Source organism: Ooceraea biroi, chromosome 7 (genome assembly GCF_003672135.1).
Source record: "Ooceraea biroi isolate clonal line C1 chromosome 7, Obir_v5.4, whole genome shotgun sequence".
Lineage (NCBI taxonomy): Eukaryota > Metazoa > Arthropoda > Insecta > Hymenoptera > Formicidae > Ooceraea > Ooceraea biroi.
The window spans coordinates 1,530,958-1,547,413 of record NC_039512.1 but is presented as its reverse complement, the minus strand read 5'-3'; the positions used below and the strand labels follow the sequence as shown (position 1 = coordinate 1,547,413).

Genomic DNA, 16,456 nt, shown 5'->3' with positions numbered 1-16,456 from the left:
GCATTCTCCAAAAGTCTCGCCTCGCGCAACACGAGGGCACGAGTCGAGAGGCCACGTCGTACAAGAGGCCTTTACGCAAAATCACACGCTCATAAGTGAATCGATTCTAGTGAAAACTGTTGCACGTCTCCTCCCGATGCATCGAAGACATCGCGAGTCGCGGGTAAATCGATAGGTGTGGCCTGCCGCTCGCGCGGTTCACGCCACGTACACCCGGTAGATCCGGCGTCGGCGTTACGCAACGTTCGCACGAAGAAAAATACGTGCGTTTGGTCGAGCGTACAGATTCACGTAGAGTTTACATAATTCTTCGCCTCAGCCAAAGTCGATTTTACTTCTCGCATAACTCCGACACGTATTCCGTAAACGAATACAAAGCACACTACTAATCGTCACACCATTTTGCGAATTTTCTATGTTCGAATATGACTCTTTTTTTGTTCTACTAGTTGACCTCTTTTTGGGGATTTTACACGCTATCCTGATGCTGGCTACTAGACCCGAGAAACTTGGACATTCTCGGATAAAGTTACGGGGACAAGGACATTATTTGCGAAGGATTGCGCAATGACGCGGGCTATGTAGCGCGTATAATCATGATTTTCCCCGTCCGCTGGTGCAAAGTATTTTTCTCCGTGATCACGTCTCGTATGTTTACCGCTTACAAAATAATGCGCAAAAGCGGAGGTAAAATTGTTTCGTTATTGCTCGCTTCTCTCTATACAATGTTGATCTCTCCGCTCAATGATGAACTCGTGATCCGAAAAGCTCTTTCGAGTCGAGAAAATCGAGAAAATGCATTTTGATAGGTAGAATATATTAAATATTCCTATTAAACAACTCTTGTCAAGCAGATTTAAAATTGAACGGACAGATCAAGCTGGACGTCAGGACGGTATCCCGGCACAGAGAGAAGATCGTTTATTGCCGATATAGAATCGTCGTGATAACGATAACGTGCGCAGCAAACATTCTCGATGTCTGAGATCTCAAAGTACACATTATGCGTTCTCGCACGTATTACAAACGTATTAGCGCAAGCTATGAAAAATATATGGTAATAACAAATGTACGTGTATGTATATGTACGTGTATTTCGGGCCTCCGTGTATGCGTGTTGCGTATGTGTGTTACGTGCGCGAGACGCAGCCGCACGCGTACATACGCATTGTATGTAACGCGCGTTGCAAGCGTTTACGGGAGCATACTGGACAAGACTAGATGCACATATGACAAAGTAGAATTCTACGTGCCGTGAAGCCGCGTAGGAGAACATGACTTCGCTCGTACGAGCTAAGGGGTAAGACTCGGGGTTTCTCGAAGAGTCGCGTAAATGGATGCAGCATACTGATCGCGGCAATATGATGGGATGGAATGCACGAATTAATATCTCCAAATAATTGTAAGCGACTGACATGATACACGTGCTAATAAATCCAGTTGTTGAAAAAACTTTGATCTAAACTTGAAATGTGCTTTTGAGGCGTAAAGCTTCACTTTTTTAGGCCGTCGGCATTTCGCGGATTTTACTGATATTATATTTAAAAAATTGCAATGGATTTAGCCTTTGTGTTGTTCCGAAATATCGTGACGCGCTTCGCGTACAATTGCTTCTGGATTGTATAATGTGATTGTTGAATTAAATCGTATTTGCATGTGCAAAAGTAGTTTAAATTTAATTATGAAGTAGACTATAATTCATTAATTAAAAATCGTTAAAGCAAAATAGCAAAATATATTCAATTTTCATTCAAAAAGCTATCGGATATTCCGTAAATGTAATCGATAATATCTTCGTGATATCTTCGATTAGTTGTTTGTGCACATTTTGTAATCATGCAAATACGATTAAATCAATAGACGATCGTGATAGCCATCCGACTTATTCCGCAAACGTATACCGCGTCCATCCTTTTTCACGTGAGACGACGATTCCTCGACAGGTTCAACACGATCGATCGCTCCCGAACACTATTCTATTTGTACAGCCTTGATAGCGCTAGTTCTTTCAAAAGCGGGATTAAAACGAGGCCACTTCGATACGCCCAGCGTACTTCAATGCGTTGCTGGCGAAACGAGGCACATCGGAGAAATATCGGAGGAACGAATGACGTCGATTGAATTCACGGGCGAGGCTGTGATCACAGTGAACGCGTCTTCTGACGACATTTTCAAGACACACATCATAAATACTTTACTTTCTTTATTTGTGTATTTTTATTTAAAAAATTTCTCGATTACTTTAAAAAAATATGGAAGGAAGATACAAAAACAATTTTTATATATTATTTTATACAATTTTAACAATATATTATCTATATAGCGCGAAGTGCTATCGCGTCTCTCAACGTATAAATTACACAACTTATTTAAATTCGATTAGAAAAATAATTTAACACATCAATTCTTATATACAATTCTCAATTTTGTACATACTTTATCGTAAAAGATTTCATTTCGTTTTTCGCGATAGAGAAAAAAACGTTACGAGAAACGTTATTAGAGTGCACATTTCGCGGAAAGCTCCATTAAGAAATCAAAACTGCATAATTGCAATAAAAAAAGATCCTATGAGAAATATTTATATAATTAATCAACTAAATCCGGCTTCTTGAAGCGATCGCTTCAATCGTTAGTGACCAATGGTTTGCGGTTTGGTACGTTAGAACACGCGTCACCATACAGACTGCCCTGATGCACGTTTTCGCGCGATTATAGTACACAGCACCGTACTTCTTAGAATTAATTTATCGATTCGTAATGCACCAAAGTCTCTGAGGTTTCGAAAACTAGCGGAATGCTCGAGTCTCTCAACGCTCGCGAAAGTGCACTCGGCGGTACAAGGCAAACGTGATCTCCCGGTTTGATTGCGCTTATCACAAGTCAGTCCGTCGCACGGTCCTTAGCACAATCGCGTTCAAGAAGGCAAATATCTCTTTTTGTTTTTGATTCATCTGTAAATTACACATTGCCCCTGTTTAAAAAGGTAAAAGGAGCGCATGATAGCAAAATATTGGCGATTGCTACGGGATCGATGCGACATACAACGATCCTCGTAAGCCGTAAGCGAGGAATTCGTTTTTATAAAGTAGCCGCAGCTCGAATCGCGGCACATAAAAAAATATTGTGCATATCGAATTTGACATTCGTGTCAAAAAATTTACAGCAAAATTGCGAAGTCGCGAATTTGGAAGAAGAAAGCTGATTCAGCTGGAATATTTTGCCAATTATCAAGAAAGAAAGAAAGAGTTGCTTTGAAATCGTTATAGAAAATTTACGATCGGAAATAGAAAAATCGGTTTCGCGTCGAAATACAAAAGTCAGGCGTTGTGAAAGCGGGATCACGAGTCGACCGACATCGCTTTTCCGATGGAGCGACGGAAGAGAGAGGATGATAAAAAAGAGGCTTCGCGACTTCTGGTAGATTCGAATCTCCCGCCGGCTCTTTGCGTTTTCCAAATGGCCGCCGCGATACCCTCTCTCACACTCATCGCACGTCTGCTTCTCTCTCTCTCTCTCTCTCTCTCTCGTGCACGCACGCATGCATACTCCTTTCTCTTTTTTCGCACTCCTCTCTCTCTTTCTCTCATGACGCACGCACTCGTCCATCGCCAAGTGTACTCGTGCGTGTAGTCTCTCGTATACACGCAGCACGCACGCGCGTACGCCTGCCGTTCTCCCAACGCATCCTTTACATTTCATATCTGTACGAAGGCACTCCTCCTCCTCCTCCTCCGCCTCGCCCATCACCTCTTCCCTCTGTTCCGCCCGCTATTTGCCGCTCAGACGTGTCACCAAAAAACAATGGGATGAATACCGCAGATGCCTGGATGGATGGACTCCGTGACGCCTGTGTGTTCTTCATTGCACACAACAATCCCTCCGAACGGACGATCGAGAGCGACTGGAGACACTTTCCCGTTGCCCGAAGACATCTCTTCATCCCGAATTCCGTTCCGTGGATAACGCGTCAACAGACTGGACTTGTCTGTTTTTTCGTAGAGGCTGCTCAGCTGTCTCTCCTTTGGTATTAGTAGAAAAAAAGCAGGAAACCACTCTGGGACCTGTTGAGATCGAGGCAGAAAGGGAGAACGTTTCCTCGCACGCGAAACGCGAGCCGGCCTCCGCAGCAGTCCACGTGGCGCAGATCCCTCCTCTTGATTGATCGACCGACGGTGGGAAAGGTCGAAGTGTCACGAGCGACGGTCAACCGGGTTCGACGTTCGATCCGCCGGAAAACCCAAAGACGAGGAGGCAAGATGTCGATAACGAGTACGCGCTTGCGGATTATTCGCGGGCGAGAGGAAAACTCGAAGCGGGATCAGCGAGTGGCGCATCAGCGTCCTCGTCTTCGGAGGAAAACGATGTCGGACGGACGCGGGTTTCAGAACTGGCCGGCGACTGACATCATCTGACAGCCGGAGTGCACGTGGTCCATGACCTGCTCCTTGAGCCGGCATACGTGGTCCTTGAGCTTGTGCACGATGCCGCTTAACTCGGTGTTCTCGCCCTTGAGCACTTTGACCTTGTCCTCGAGCCTGGAGATGCGCTCGAGCTTGCGCCGCCGGCACTTGGACGCGGCCACGCGGTTCCTCTGCCGCTTCCTCTCCAGCTTGATCTTCTCCTGGTTCTCCATGTCGATCGGCGACATCGGCGGCGTGCTCGTCACGCTCGGCACCGTCTGCGGCTCGTCCTTCACGTGCATCAACGCCGGATTGCTTATGCCGGACTCGGTGCTCTGCACGCTACCGGGCGGTTCCAGCGTGGTGTACGTCGCGCCGTGCAGACTGCCGGGTTCCTGCGAGCTGTCGGAGTGATGGAGCTCGTTGAGCGCGTCGACGAAGCCGCGCGCGTACAGCTCCTGTGCCTCGGTCACCGTCTTGGGGAACAGGATCTGAGTGGTCGGGGTGGGCAGACCGCTGACCAGACCGTCCTGCTGCGCCATGATCAGCTTCTCCAGCTCCGGCGAGCCCAGCTTCAGCATGTTGAGATCGGGCGAGTTCAGGATCGGCGTAACGTTGTTGAGCGCCGGCTGCAGCGGGCCCAGCCGCGGCCTCTTCGCCTGCGGGCCCTGTCGCTGACAACCGTTCAGGTCAAGCGTGAGGTTGCGCTTGAGCTGGCCCATGCTGCCCTCGCGACCGTTCATCGCGTACACATTCGCGTCCTCGTAGAACGTCGGCTCCATCGTCGTCGCTTGGCTTAGAACCATCGATGCCGCCGGGCTGATCGACCGTCGCTCGATAGAATTTACCGAGGGGCCCACCCTCGTGGACGAACGGACTCCCGTCGTCCTCTTCAACTCCAACTGCGAGAAAGTGGTTCTCCTGGAAGTTGGAGGAGTCCCTTGGGCGGCTCGCTCTTATCGGATCCGAAGCGCGGAAAATTCCCTCTCAAGTTTCCGCGAGGTAATCAATTCCGTCACAGTACACGCGCGTTACTCCGACCGCGTGTCAAACGTGACGTTCACCAAGCTCTCTAGCTTCTTTCTGCCTTCGTTTCTCTCTCTCTCTCTCTCTCTCTCGTTCTTCTCTCTTCTTTCTCTTTTTCTATCTCTTTTTGTTTCCCAGTCTACGTCACGAACGCGCGAACACACTTTGCTCCGCGCCGCAGCGATTACATAACCATGCGCGGCTAGGCGCAAAAATTTATCCGCACCATTCGGCTCCCTTTTTACTCCACGCGTTGTTATTCCGCCCTTGCTCCGACCCGCCTTTTTATTTCACAGACACGTTTTCCGCGACACTTGGTATATCGCGCACAGCCGCCGATGGCCACTATGTATGCCGATCGCCGTTGACCGACGTGATCACGGTGTAGCAGGCACGTCGGTGCGACGTTCGACTCTCCGCTGCCTCCGCGATTAATAACCAATGCACTGCTATCGTGGAACCGAGACGCACGAGGAAGCCCGCGGCGACCCGTCTGCTTCGGCTGTCAACACAACAATGACTCACGTCACGGCGAAACGCGATGCGCGTGTGCTGTCTGATCTCTGTTACGACGTGCGCGAACAGACGCTGTAAACCGCACAGCAAGACAGACCGACAACTTGTGAACACCCAACTAAACGTACTCGCTTATATCCCGTGAGTCACGTCGTCTAAAAATAACAATGCGTTCACGGCTCGCGGCGCGGACTGGCCGCCGGTGACGTGAGCCGACGCGTTCCATTGGCCGGCCGATCGGCGCTACTAGGAAATGACTCGCGCATGCGTACCGCCGATCGCTCGCCCGATGGTGGGGGCTGATACCAGAGGTTAAGGCGGCACTTCATGAAAGAAATTTCGGAGCTGCTCCGACCGATGAAATACTACGAACTATCTCGTTATAATTATTAAAAAATACACGCGCAATTGATTCCGGACAACGTGCGCTGCGGATACGCCGACGTGCGTTTACGGGTACGGTAGGCTTGATTTGACGAATTGATCGTCTCGAAGCGCAGGCTCGACCGAAGAAAGTGGGAATGATACTTTACATTCGCCGTCTCTCTCTCTCCCTTTCGTTCCCGCTCCTTCTCCTTCTGTCACATTCGATTTCGGAGCAGCAAATTGGTTGACGTGCGCTTCTGATCGCGTCGAGCCGAACAATTTTTCCAAAAGCTTGTAGCTACGCGATAATGGAAAATAAACAGCTGCGAAATGCAGGACGTTGCATATCACGGTTTTTACGTAACTTCAATTTGTAACTTCAAAAATTCTTAAGACGGAGGAAAAGTTTCGCTTTGGAAACGCTAACGTGCGTGATAGTAATATTAAATAAATAATTATTCGAATAAACGTTCGAACGTTCTATTCGTCGCGTTAACAATGATTTAGAATATAATTAATAAACGCTATTCAGACAACAAGATCCAAGAGATATCGCAAAGATGTCTAAAGGACGTAAAGACGTTCTTTAGACATCCTTGCGATGTCTTTTGGATTTTTGTGCTGTCTGGGTAATCTCATTGTTTCACGCTATTGTACAATCGCTGTACAATGCCTGTAATTGACTGTCTGCTCCTTATGCAATTGCGTTCACGACGCGTTGAACGACTTTCAGGGCGATCGAAGTGTCTATCATTATCGTTCTCGGTTAATGTAAGTTGGCTGAGCAGGTTTTGCGTATATTGACTTCAATGTAAATCAACAATTATTCAGTCTGCTCATTTGGCAGGCGTGTATTATTAAATTACTGTGAGAAATAAAAATGAGAAATTCTCGTCACAACATGTTTACAGTCTTTTGGAAATAAGCGCGTAAGAATATTTAAGTGTTAACTATTTCAAATCTCTAAGATTAGTGTTTCGAATGATATCTTATGTAAAATATATATATTTTATGTATAAAATATAAAAATAATTGTAAGGATTATGCAGTTAATATTTTTTTAACATTTGTTAATTTATTTTTATTATTAATTAATTTTATAATATCGTAATAATATTTTATATATTATCATTCAAGAAAATTTCATTTAATAATCATTTTTATCATCTGTCTATTTATCTTACTATGACCAATTTAAATATAAATGAAAGTAAGAAAAATAAACTCTGTAAAACTGAAATACATGATTGTTGGATCTGCATTTTTTAATGAAATTGCGACACTCCTCGGCTATACACGCTTCCAGGAACGATTCTTTAATTGTTTTGTGTGGCACTTGTTCTCCCAATCTTTTCTAGGAACGTCTCATTATAGTCGAGAAAAAGCGTTTTGAACGTAATTATTTTCTGAACAAACTATTCTATCCAAGTCGCTTGTTTACTGAAAAATGGGAAATATATATATGTTGGGTTTAGAATTAATCTAGGATTAAACTTTTAGTTTAGATATTCTCAATGCCGATAGCTCAAAATAATTCGAATATCTGACATTTTCGTTTACACAGTGCATGTCCCAAATTATTTATTGCATGCCATTAACTCAATAGAGAAAGTTATTTTCTTTGACATAGAATTATCTTCAAAAAGAAAAGTTCTGCTTTCGTATTGAGTGTCTATAAAATATCCATACTTAACATTGAATAAATTATATTTACTTTCAACTTTTCTTATGTTACGCGCGTGCAGGACACCGCCCGTTAATTTTGAGCATTAACGAAAGTTTTTAGGCGATTTTAATAAAACTTTTGGATCATTTTAATTATGTAATGTACATGTATACATATATATATATATATGTGCGTGTATTATTGTTGTATCTGGAAAAAGGATGCGTGCGTCTTTTGAAGGAGCTAGGCGCACGAAAATAATTGCGCGTCTCAAAGCGGGTAACTCGCATAACTCGCTACGTTGATATATATAATGCGTAGTTAACAAGATGCCCAGCTCCGGTTTCGCCGCATTTCCCGGCACGCGCAGGGAAATGCGAGCGCCAAGTGTTGATATCCGGCAATCGGCATGAGCGACAATCGCACTATGTTGCAACGTGACTGACGGCACGTCGATATCCGACGGCGCATGCGGGCGCCATCGTAACGATCTACGGTTCATGTTGCATCGGCATGATGTAACAATTGATCATGTCGCGAACATCCTTCCGCGATGTATCGCGTTACGTTTTTAACGAGTAGCTTCGGAGTCATGCCGATGCATACACAGTCGCGACGAAGTCGCGTTATTTTCATCCTGAAAGCGCGACTTCAGGTCCTGGAGAATCAATAGCTGATTGATCATCGATTCGTGATTCGAAAGGCCTGAATGGCTCAAGTATATGAACATCAGTTTCATAAAACAAAAAACAATTATTGAGAACTGAAACAGGATTCATTATATTCAAAATAGAAAGTCTTTTCTGCGGAAACAGCAGCACATTAATCCGCAGTGCGCTTATATTTTTTTAAAATTAAATAGCTTGATTGTTATAATCAATGAGCATTGTATTTTATCTTTTTAAGCCTACACATTAAATTGCATAGCAATTATTTAATTATTAATTCGTAATATACTCAAAGAATAAATTATGTATTAATAAATTAGAAAGAGAGTGAATTTTTATAATTAAGCGCTTTTTGCAGGAGAAAGTTTAAAAGTTAATTATGTTAAATGTAAAGTAGCACAGTCAAAAATAAACTTCATATCTTATTCTGTTCTTCTTCTTCTCCTCTACATCTTTATTTCTCCCTCCTTTTTCTTCGTCTCAAGTCAAAATTGCGTAAACACCGCTTAGGTAAGAAGCAGTAGAGTTTTTCATCTCGAAATTAAACAAACATAATTAATTTCCGCCCTCGCGCGCAATTTCTCTCTCTCTCTCTCTCTGTTGCGCGCAGAAGGTTAAATCCATTACATACATAATGCTACTCGAGTACAGAGGCCAAGCCTTTTTATTTGTGCACGAAAGCTGCCGGCTGTTTCCGACGGCGATCAATCATTTCGCCGAGTGGAACAGTTTCACCTCACACTTAATTCCGCATCGCTGTCGCTGCTTTTTCAACTCTCGGGGCTAAACATCAGCGTTTATCGAGAGGAAAAAAGGAGAATGTGGAAAAAAAGGGAAGCGAGTAATTTAAAAACTTGTTCAAATTAAAAAAGGATAAACGTCTCTCTGCGTATCGTAATCATTATTGAAATATTTGGCACTATATATAATCGTTAAATTATACATATATATACACATATAATGATAATATTAATTAAGAGTTTTTTTGTAAAATATATCATTATAAAATATCAAAAAAAATATAAGAAAAGTTGCGGTTGTTTGACGCAAAATATGAAATTTGACTCTCACTTATCTAAACATCACACACACACACACACACACACACACACACACACACACACACACACACACACACACACACACACACACACACACACACACACACACACACACACACACACAAAATCTAACATGTACAATTCCAAGTATATTATTATCTAAATATTAATTAAAATTTAAATAAAAAATAATTGTAAATTTGGATTAAAAACTTAATATACATGCTAGGTTGTACTATATTAGATTGAATATAGTCCAACGTGCATTATACATAATTACAACTTCACTGAAGTTCGCGAAGTATTTCTAGGACCATCTATTAGAGACTCTCATAATAATCTGGAGTATAGGCAATAATGTTGATTTTATCATATAATGATAAAATATTTATCTCGCATGTATCGCAATTATTTCACGTATGTAAACATTCATACAAAACGGAAAGCGATATTTTCAGTCACACAACAAGACGCTACAAAATCTACAAATCTGGATAAAGATTGCGACTGGGGAGATTAGACAATCAGAGAGTACAATCGATTGTTGGTAAGATTTTAATTAGCGTTTGCCAGCTTAGAGATGGTAACAGGATCGTAAAAAATACAGATTCATTTCTAATACATGTGCGTTGCAGGACCAGAAAAATTAATTAAATAATCAAAATCGTGCAAATTAAAAACGAATAATATTTCTGGATACAATTTGATGTAAAAATATCCATGATTATATCTGTACACATAATTATCGGATTTAATTGCTAAATTTACTAATAATCCATCAAATTCTCTTGATAAGCTACTTTCGCTGACACGTCGCACACAATCTTTGTATCAGACTTTGATACATATGCCCAAGTATCTTCTAGCTACAATCTTGCTTATATGCACTACATTCTTTTACATTCTGCTACAACAATTTTAATATCATAATAAAAAAATGTCTATATCCATCCTGTACTAATTTAGTACTAAAGTATTAGTACTATTAGTAGAGGATAGATATAGACACTTTTTAATTGCATTATGATATTTATTAAAATATTGTTATAGCAGAATGTAAAAGAATGTAGTGTATAAGCAAGATTGTAGCAGGGAGATATTATTCGGGCATATGCATCAGAGTCTGATACAAAGATTATGTGCGACGTGTCAGCAGAGGAAGCTTATCAAGAGAATCTGATGGATTAGCAAATTTAGTAATTAAATCTGATAGTTATGTGTACAGATATAATCATAAATATTTTTACATCAAAAAATTGTATACATCGAGTGAATAATATAATTTTCCGTTATTTCCGATTACCGATTATCTAGACTTTTTATTCCAGTTTATTTACTTCGTCTCAGTTTCCTAAAAAGTAAAAAGACGCATGATCTTACGGTGTATTCAACAACCGGATGATTAATCGCAACAAATCCCGTAGAAACATGTTTCATTCTGATTGGAAAAGAATTTTAAGCACTTACTTCTTCATATTAGGTTCCTTCAAATTCATCGGGGCTTTTCTTCGTCTGGGACGATTCGAGGCATAATTACTGTTCGTGCTATCCTCCGTGTCTTCGAAGCTCTCCGCCTGATTAGATGTACTCCTCCTGCAAAATTGGAATATTCAAGAAAATGAAGCGCGACTTGCAAAAAGATCTGAAAAAAAAACGTAACAATTTATACGACCATACGTACATGCAACTATTAGTGCTTTGCGAGTCCGTCTCATCCGACGACGTTCTCTGCCTGACACGAGACTCGTTTAGCTTCTCCAAGACGACCTTCGCCGAGCTCGGATCTCGATTCCTCTCCGGTCTGCTTCTTTTCCTCGCTCTGCTGTTCGTCATCGAGTCACTGTCGACGTGTTCCGCTCTATCCTTCAAGCTCGCCACCCCTGCTCTTTTATTCTTTTTACTTGCGTATTTATTCCTTTCCGTTGACGTTGACACTCTCTCGTGATCGTTAGCTGGAGGCAACGATATTTTTATCGTGACACGGTCGTGCACCGACATAACATCCTGATCCTGATTTAATGCGAGATTCGACGCTGGGACACTCGTTATGTTCGATATCGCGATGTCTTCAGCATCGGACTCGCCGACGTTAGAATTTATCGCGGGCTCGTCTAGAGTTGGCAACCGTAGCTCGTTGATGTCAAAATTCATATTTCGAATCGGGTGGCAATTGGGTGCCAGCATCAGCGTGAAATCTTCCGTCTCCTCCTCTACGACCTCGGACTGTCCTCGCCTCAGCGTCACGAAATTTGAGAAATTTGTGTTATCTTCCACATTATTGTCCAAGTTCCTTTCACAAGCGGACAGACTTGCCGTCGGAGTTACCGCGCAAGGACTATTACCTGCATCATGATTCGAGCTGGATTCGCAGTCGGAGGTGGGTACCGCGTCTTTCTCCAAAGTCGACGCGTTATTGGTCGACACACTAGGTTCCATGAAGTTTCCCAGATTGAGCGGCAACTCCTCGCGATTGTTGTCCGTGGCGCTGGAATCGTCGTCGTCGTCGTCGTACTCTACGATGTCCACGCTCGTATTGTTATTGAAGTCGGAGTCGACACGCAGATGATTCGATGACTCCTCTGGCTCGTTGTCGCGCGACGGCACGGCCAGAGTGTTGTTGAACAACCAACTCGGACCTTCCAGCGGATCCTCCTCCCAAACGTTATTCTGCGACGGTCTCGCGTTCTCCGTCAGACTCGAGTGCCTGGTAAGGTCTCCTTTGTCGGAGACCTTGTTGACCGTTTGTACGCCGGAATCCCTTTCGTGCGATGCGGACGTGCACGTTTCATCCTCCTCGTCTAGATTAATGGAGACCTGCGTGTTCGGTGTTACGACGCTTTTTTCTGACGTGTCGTGATGCGCATCGTTATTTTCTTGCACCCCGACCTTATGGATTAGCTGTGAGAGTAACAATTTTAATAACTTACGTGTTTCCAGACAGGAAATAAATAAATGAAATATTTTTTCTGTATGAATAAAACACTTACTCTCCTGATGTTAATACTGTGAGAATTTTGCATCAATTTGGACACGTCATTGAGCTTGACCGTGGGCACACCTAATTGATTGATATGCCCCATACTGCTCCTTGGAGTCTCGTCGGACCATCTGTTCGATCGCGATCGTGAAAACGACCCTGACAATTTTTTCGAATGGCGACTCTTCCGTTTTAATCTTCGCTCGTCGTTTGTCACGTGGGTATCTAAGTGTTAATTAATAATTATGTTATTTGTGTGTGTAGGAGTGTAAATAATTTCTTACAACTATGGACTCATAGAGTAATTATAATTAATATCTGATTTCTGATATATGAATATATGATATATAATATATAAATATATATATAATATATAAATAATACAATGTAATTGAAATTTGTAATACCGTTAAGCCTGGGCGGAGCTACTGCTAGCCTCTCTGGCATCCTGTGCGCAGAACCACTTTCCTGAAATAATCATGTCTTTATAAAAAATCGCTTTTTGCCTTTCAATATATGTGACTTTATACAATATTGTTGACTTAATACATCCCATTATATATATATATATAAAGTAAATGAGCCGAAGCGTGGCATAGTCTACAAAGCCAGGTCCCGGGTTCGATTCTCGGATCCGAAAAAATTGTATACAAACGCTCGTTCTCCTCTCGGAAGGCAGCGAGAGTATGCGTGAGAGTCGCCAACGTCCGAGAGACCGGATGTGGCACACAAAGTATTTACCGGCGTACAAATATATATAAAATAAAAATATCCGCTTACGTATCTGAGCGATGTAATGGCCATGGGGACGGCGATCGGCGATCTGTCCTCATTTATTGAACTTCTGTTGGATGCAGGTACCTCTGGTATATCGCTCAACCTCGACGGATTATTAATATTCTCCATATTCACTCGGCTCAGGTTGATTGTGGGTTTCGTGATGGTATGCCCGCTCACCATGGGCTTCACTACGCCCTTGGCTGGCGATTTCGTTGACAATCTTTTGGATGAGTCCTTTCCTGAAATGATCCAGCACAAGGTTGCAACACTTAATAATTTAATAAGCTAGTTTATAACATGGACGAGACATTCCTAGCCATAATGAATTTTGCAAATTATTTAGAATGGAAAATCGACTTCATCAATCTTACATTATATCAATCAAACAATAATATATTGATATGTTCCTCACTTCCAGTCGAAGCAGTCGAGAGTTTCACTGTAGTGTTGGAAGTAACGTATTCTTGGCATATAGAAATGGTGTTTGTCATGTAATTAGACATGGTAACCAACATTTTAAACATTTCCCTCGTGTTATTCAGGACATTGGTGATCACATTCTAGAACAGTAAGCAAATAAAAATAGGAGAGTGCAGAGCGAGCTGCCGTGTATTCCTGCAATTCCAATTTTCAATCTATCAATGTAAATATAATGCTTACGTCTTGTGCGTTATATCCCAGACGTAGCTCTTGTATTTCTGAAAGCAAGTCAAGATTTTGTGTGAACAACGATTGATTGTTTTGCTTCTCCTGCGAGAGCGCTTTGGCTAGGTAGTTGTTGTTGCTTTTCAGTTTCTCGTATACTAAAAAGAAATTATTTTATTTTATTAGTAAAATAATGACGAGAAAAAATATTGAAATATGAGAAAGAACGTTTGAAGCAGTGAAAATTGATATTATAAATTGATAAATTGATAGAAAAGTTGAACCCTTACATGGTCTGTATGATCGTTCCCTGTAATATTTTTTCAAGCATTGCGTTCTTTTGGTCAGGACAGCGGCCCTCTTAACTTTCCGAATTATTTGCGGCATTGTTGCGATTATTGTTTAATCCTCGGTGCAATAAAGGTAATGATGATACAGGACAACAACACGGTTTGCAGGAACTATAGAGAAATTTACAGATTTATATGGAGAACCGCTTGTTTACTAGTTTTAACATTTCACGTCCTGCCAGAATCATCATCTGATAAAAAAATTAATACTCATTGTAGCACTGTGTACTAATTATTTAACGACACGTCCAAGTACATTCTCGACATACGCGCTTCTCATTGAACTCGTTCGACCGCATGCGAAAATCTTCTTCCCGTGAAAGATCGTGTTCTCTCGTTTATCACAGACGAAACTTCTCTGTTTGCCTGATAAACTTGACTGTGATTGAACGATTTGAGTTTAGACCAACGCCGTTACGGAAATCTTTAGTAAAAGGCGAGACCAACACTGTTACATCGATTCAGCAGTGTTTAGCAAAATACAGGTTCTTGTCACATCACACCACACCGCAGCAAACGCCATTGGCAAGCATATAACTGAACTAGTTTTCGGAACACTGGAAATGACGGATATTCATTGGAAGAAGGTGCCTGCGAGTGGGGAGGCTCCGTTAACGGAATTAAAATTAAAAGCCCTGCGATAAAAAATCTCTTTCTCCTCATATATAATATATAATATATGTTGTCCTCAATTTGTTGTAGAATTTTTATTACACGTATCGTGCCACCGGATTCGGGATAAAAGTGCGCGAAAACTCAAGCGAGAATGCGAGTGCCATTCTTGCTCCGAGAAGCATAGTTTTTCTTCCTTTAAATGCGAGATGTTTTGAAAATTGACCAATCAAAAGCGTTGGCCCGTGGCTAAAAAATCGTTTGCTGGTATACATATATATATTTCACAGCACGCATTTACGAACACACTCCAGATTCGTCCCACGCAAGATATTGCAGATCATTTTCCGAAAATACTTTAAAATGCAAAATAAATGTAAAATGAGCCCATTTATTTATATCTTTTATTATTATTGATCGTGCACCTTCTGTGGTAATTTCAATGTCCTATGATTTGCAAGTACGAGGTAGAGAGTCACTGTGGGCATTAATGAGACCCTGTTAAGAATGGCGGCTGTGTATCAGTTTGTAAAACAATTCGGGAAAAATATATCTTCGCTACAATCCAATAGGAGTATATCGTTATCTGCGACCACGCGTATAAAAGAAAGTAAGTTTTATCATCGAACACCGTTGTCAGGCGCGATGTGCGAGCCAAGACGATTCTAACCTATACCCACCTCGCTGTTGCCACCGTGACGCTAAATTTATTCGTGTCCAATGCTTTGTTGCAGTAATCGAGAAGAAGGAAGGTAATACTTTAACCATCGAAGGCACGTTTGTGCCCCACAAAAAGGAACATTTACTGTTGAAGAACGAATCGAAGGCGTGTCCCGTGTGCGCGGCGGGCCTCCACATTAAACACACTGTAAGCCTGAATAAAATAACTTATGCTTGCTGCTGTCAGTAAAAGCAGAACTTCTTTCAATGCGCCTCAAATTTTCGCATTCGAGTGCTAATTTCTCTATTCCGCAGGATGTTCTTATTTTAAATCAGTTTGTGCGATCAAATGGTACTATGTTGCCGCGTAGGCTGACTGGTCTGTGTCAAATACAGCAAAAAAAGATGAACATTATGGTGACCATGGCTCAGAAAGCAGGTTCGCGAGTGCATATTTAAATTTGTCTTATGCGTGCGTGTAAGAAGTGAGATTTATCTCTCTTTTTTTTCCTTATTTTAGGCTTGATGCCAAACCTGGCTCCGGAAAAAAGTAAAAAAGACCCCAAAAGGAGGAGAGACTGGAAAAAGTTTAACACGTACTACGATGAAAAAACTATTAAATTTTATTATAACAAACGTTAAATGTACACATAGCGTAGTATTAAATGGCACATGTTATATCACATATTTATTTTTTACTGATTTTATTAAATTTATTTCTCTTTT

The 16,456-nt window shown here is 41.9% G+C and overlaps 3 protein-coding genes across 5 annotated transcripts; 1 reads left to right on the top strand and 2 right to left on the bottom strand.

Moving 5' to 3' along the window:
• Positions 1-443: 443 nt before the first annotated feature.
• On the bottom strand, positions 444-6,060 carry LOC105277703 (transcription factor AP-1). Its single transcript, XM_020031138.2, has one exon. It carries the CDS (start codon positions 5,207-5,209, stop codon positions 4,385-4,387), a length of 825 nt encoding a protein of 274 aa, XP_019886697.1. The 5' UTR covers positions 5,210-6,060; the 3' UTR covers positions 444-4,384.
• A 4,186-nt stretch (positions 6,061-10,246) lies between these two features.
• On the bottom strand, positions 10,247-15,768 carry LOC109610851 (dentin sialophosphoprotein-like). Of its 3 annotated transcripts, none has more exons than XM_026971551.1 (10): positions 15,751-15,768; positions 14,399-14,569; positions 14,124-14,266; positions 13,876-14,023; positions 13,464-13,702; positions 13,091-13,151; positions 12,694-12,908; positions 11,388-12,604; positions 11,174-11,299; positions 10,247-11,057 (listed from the first exon to the last, which is right to left on the bottom strand). In XM_026971551.1, exons 2-10 carry the CDS (start codon positions 14,493-14,495, stop codon positions 11,036-11,038), a joined length of 2,268 nt encoding a protein of 755 aa, XP_026827352.1. In that variant the 5' UTR covers positions 14,496-14,569; positions 15,751-15,768; the 3' UTR covers positions 10,247-11,035. The 3 variants fall into 3 exon arrangements, with proteins under 3 accessions (XP_026827352.1, XP_026827350.1, XP_026827351.1); XM_026971549.1 differs by lacking the exon at positions 15,751-15,768 and adding an exon at positions 14,728-15,038 and having other exon boundaries at positions 14,399-14,649; XM_026971550.1 differs by lacking the exon at positions 15,751-15,768 and adding an exon at positions 14,728-15,038.
• Positions 15,435-16,416, top strand: LOC105277701 (28S ribosomal protein S18a, mitochondrial). The gene is made up of 4 exons (XM_011336276.3): positions 15,435-15,680; positions 15,805-15,938; positions 16,046-16,169; positions 16,251-16,416. The coding sequence occupies exons 1-4, from the start codon at positions 15,578-15,580 to the stop codon at positions 16,370-16,372; spliced, it is 483 nt and encodes a 160-aa protein (XP_011334578.1). The 5' UTR covers positions 15,435-15,577; the 3' UTR covers positions 16,373-16,416.
• Positions 16,417-16,456: the final 40 nt, after the last annotated feature.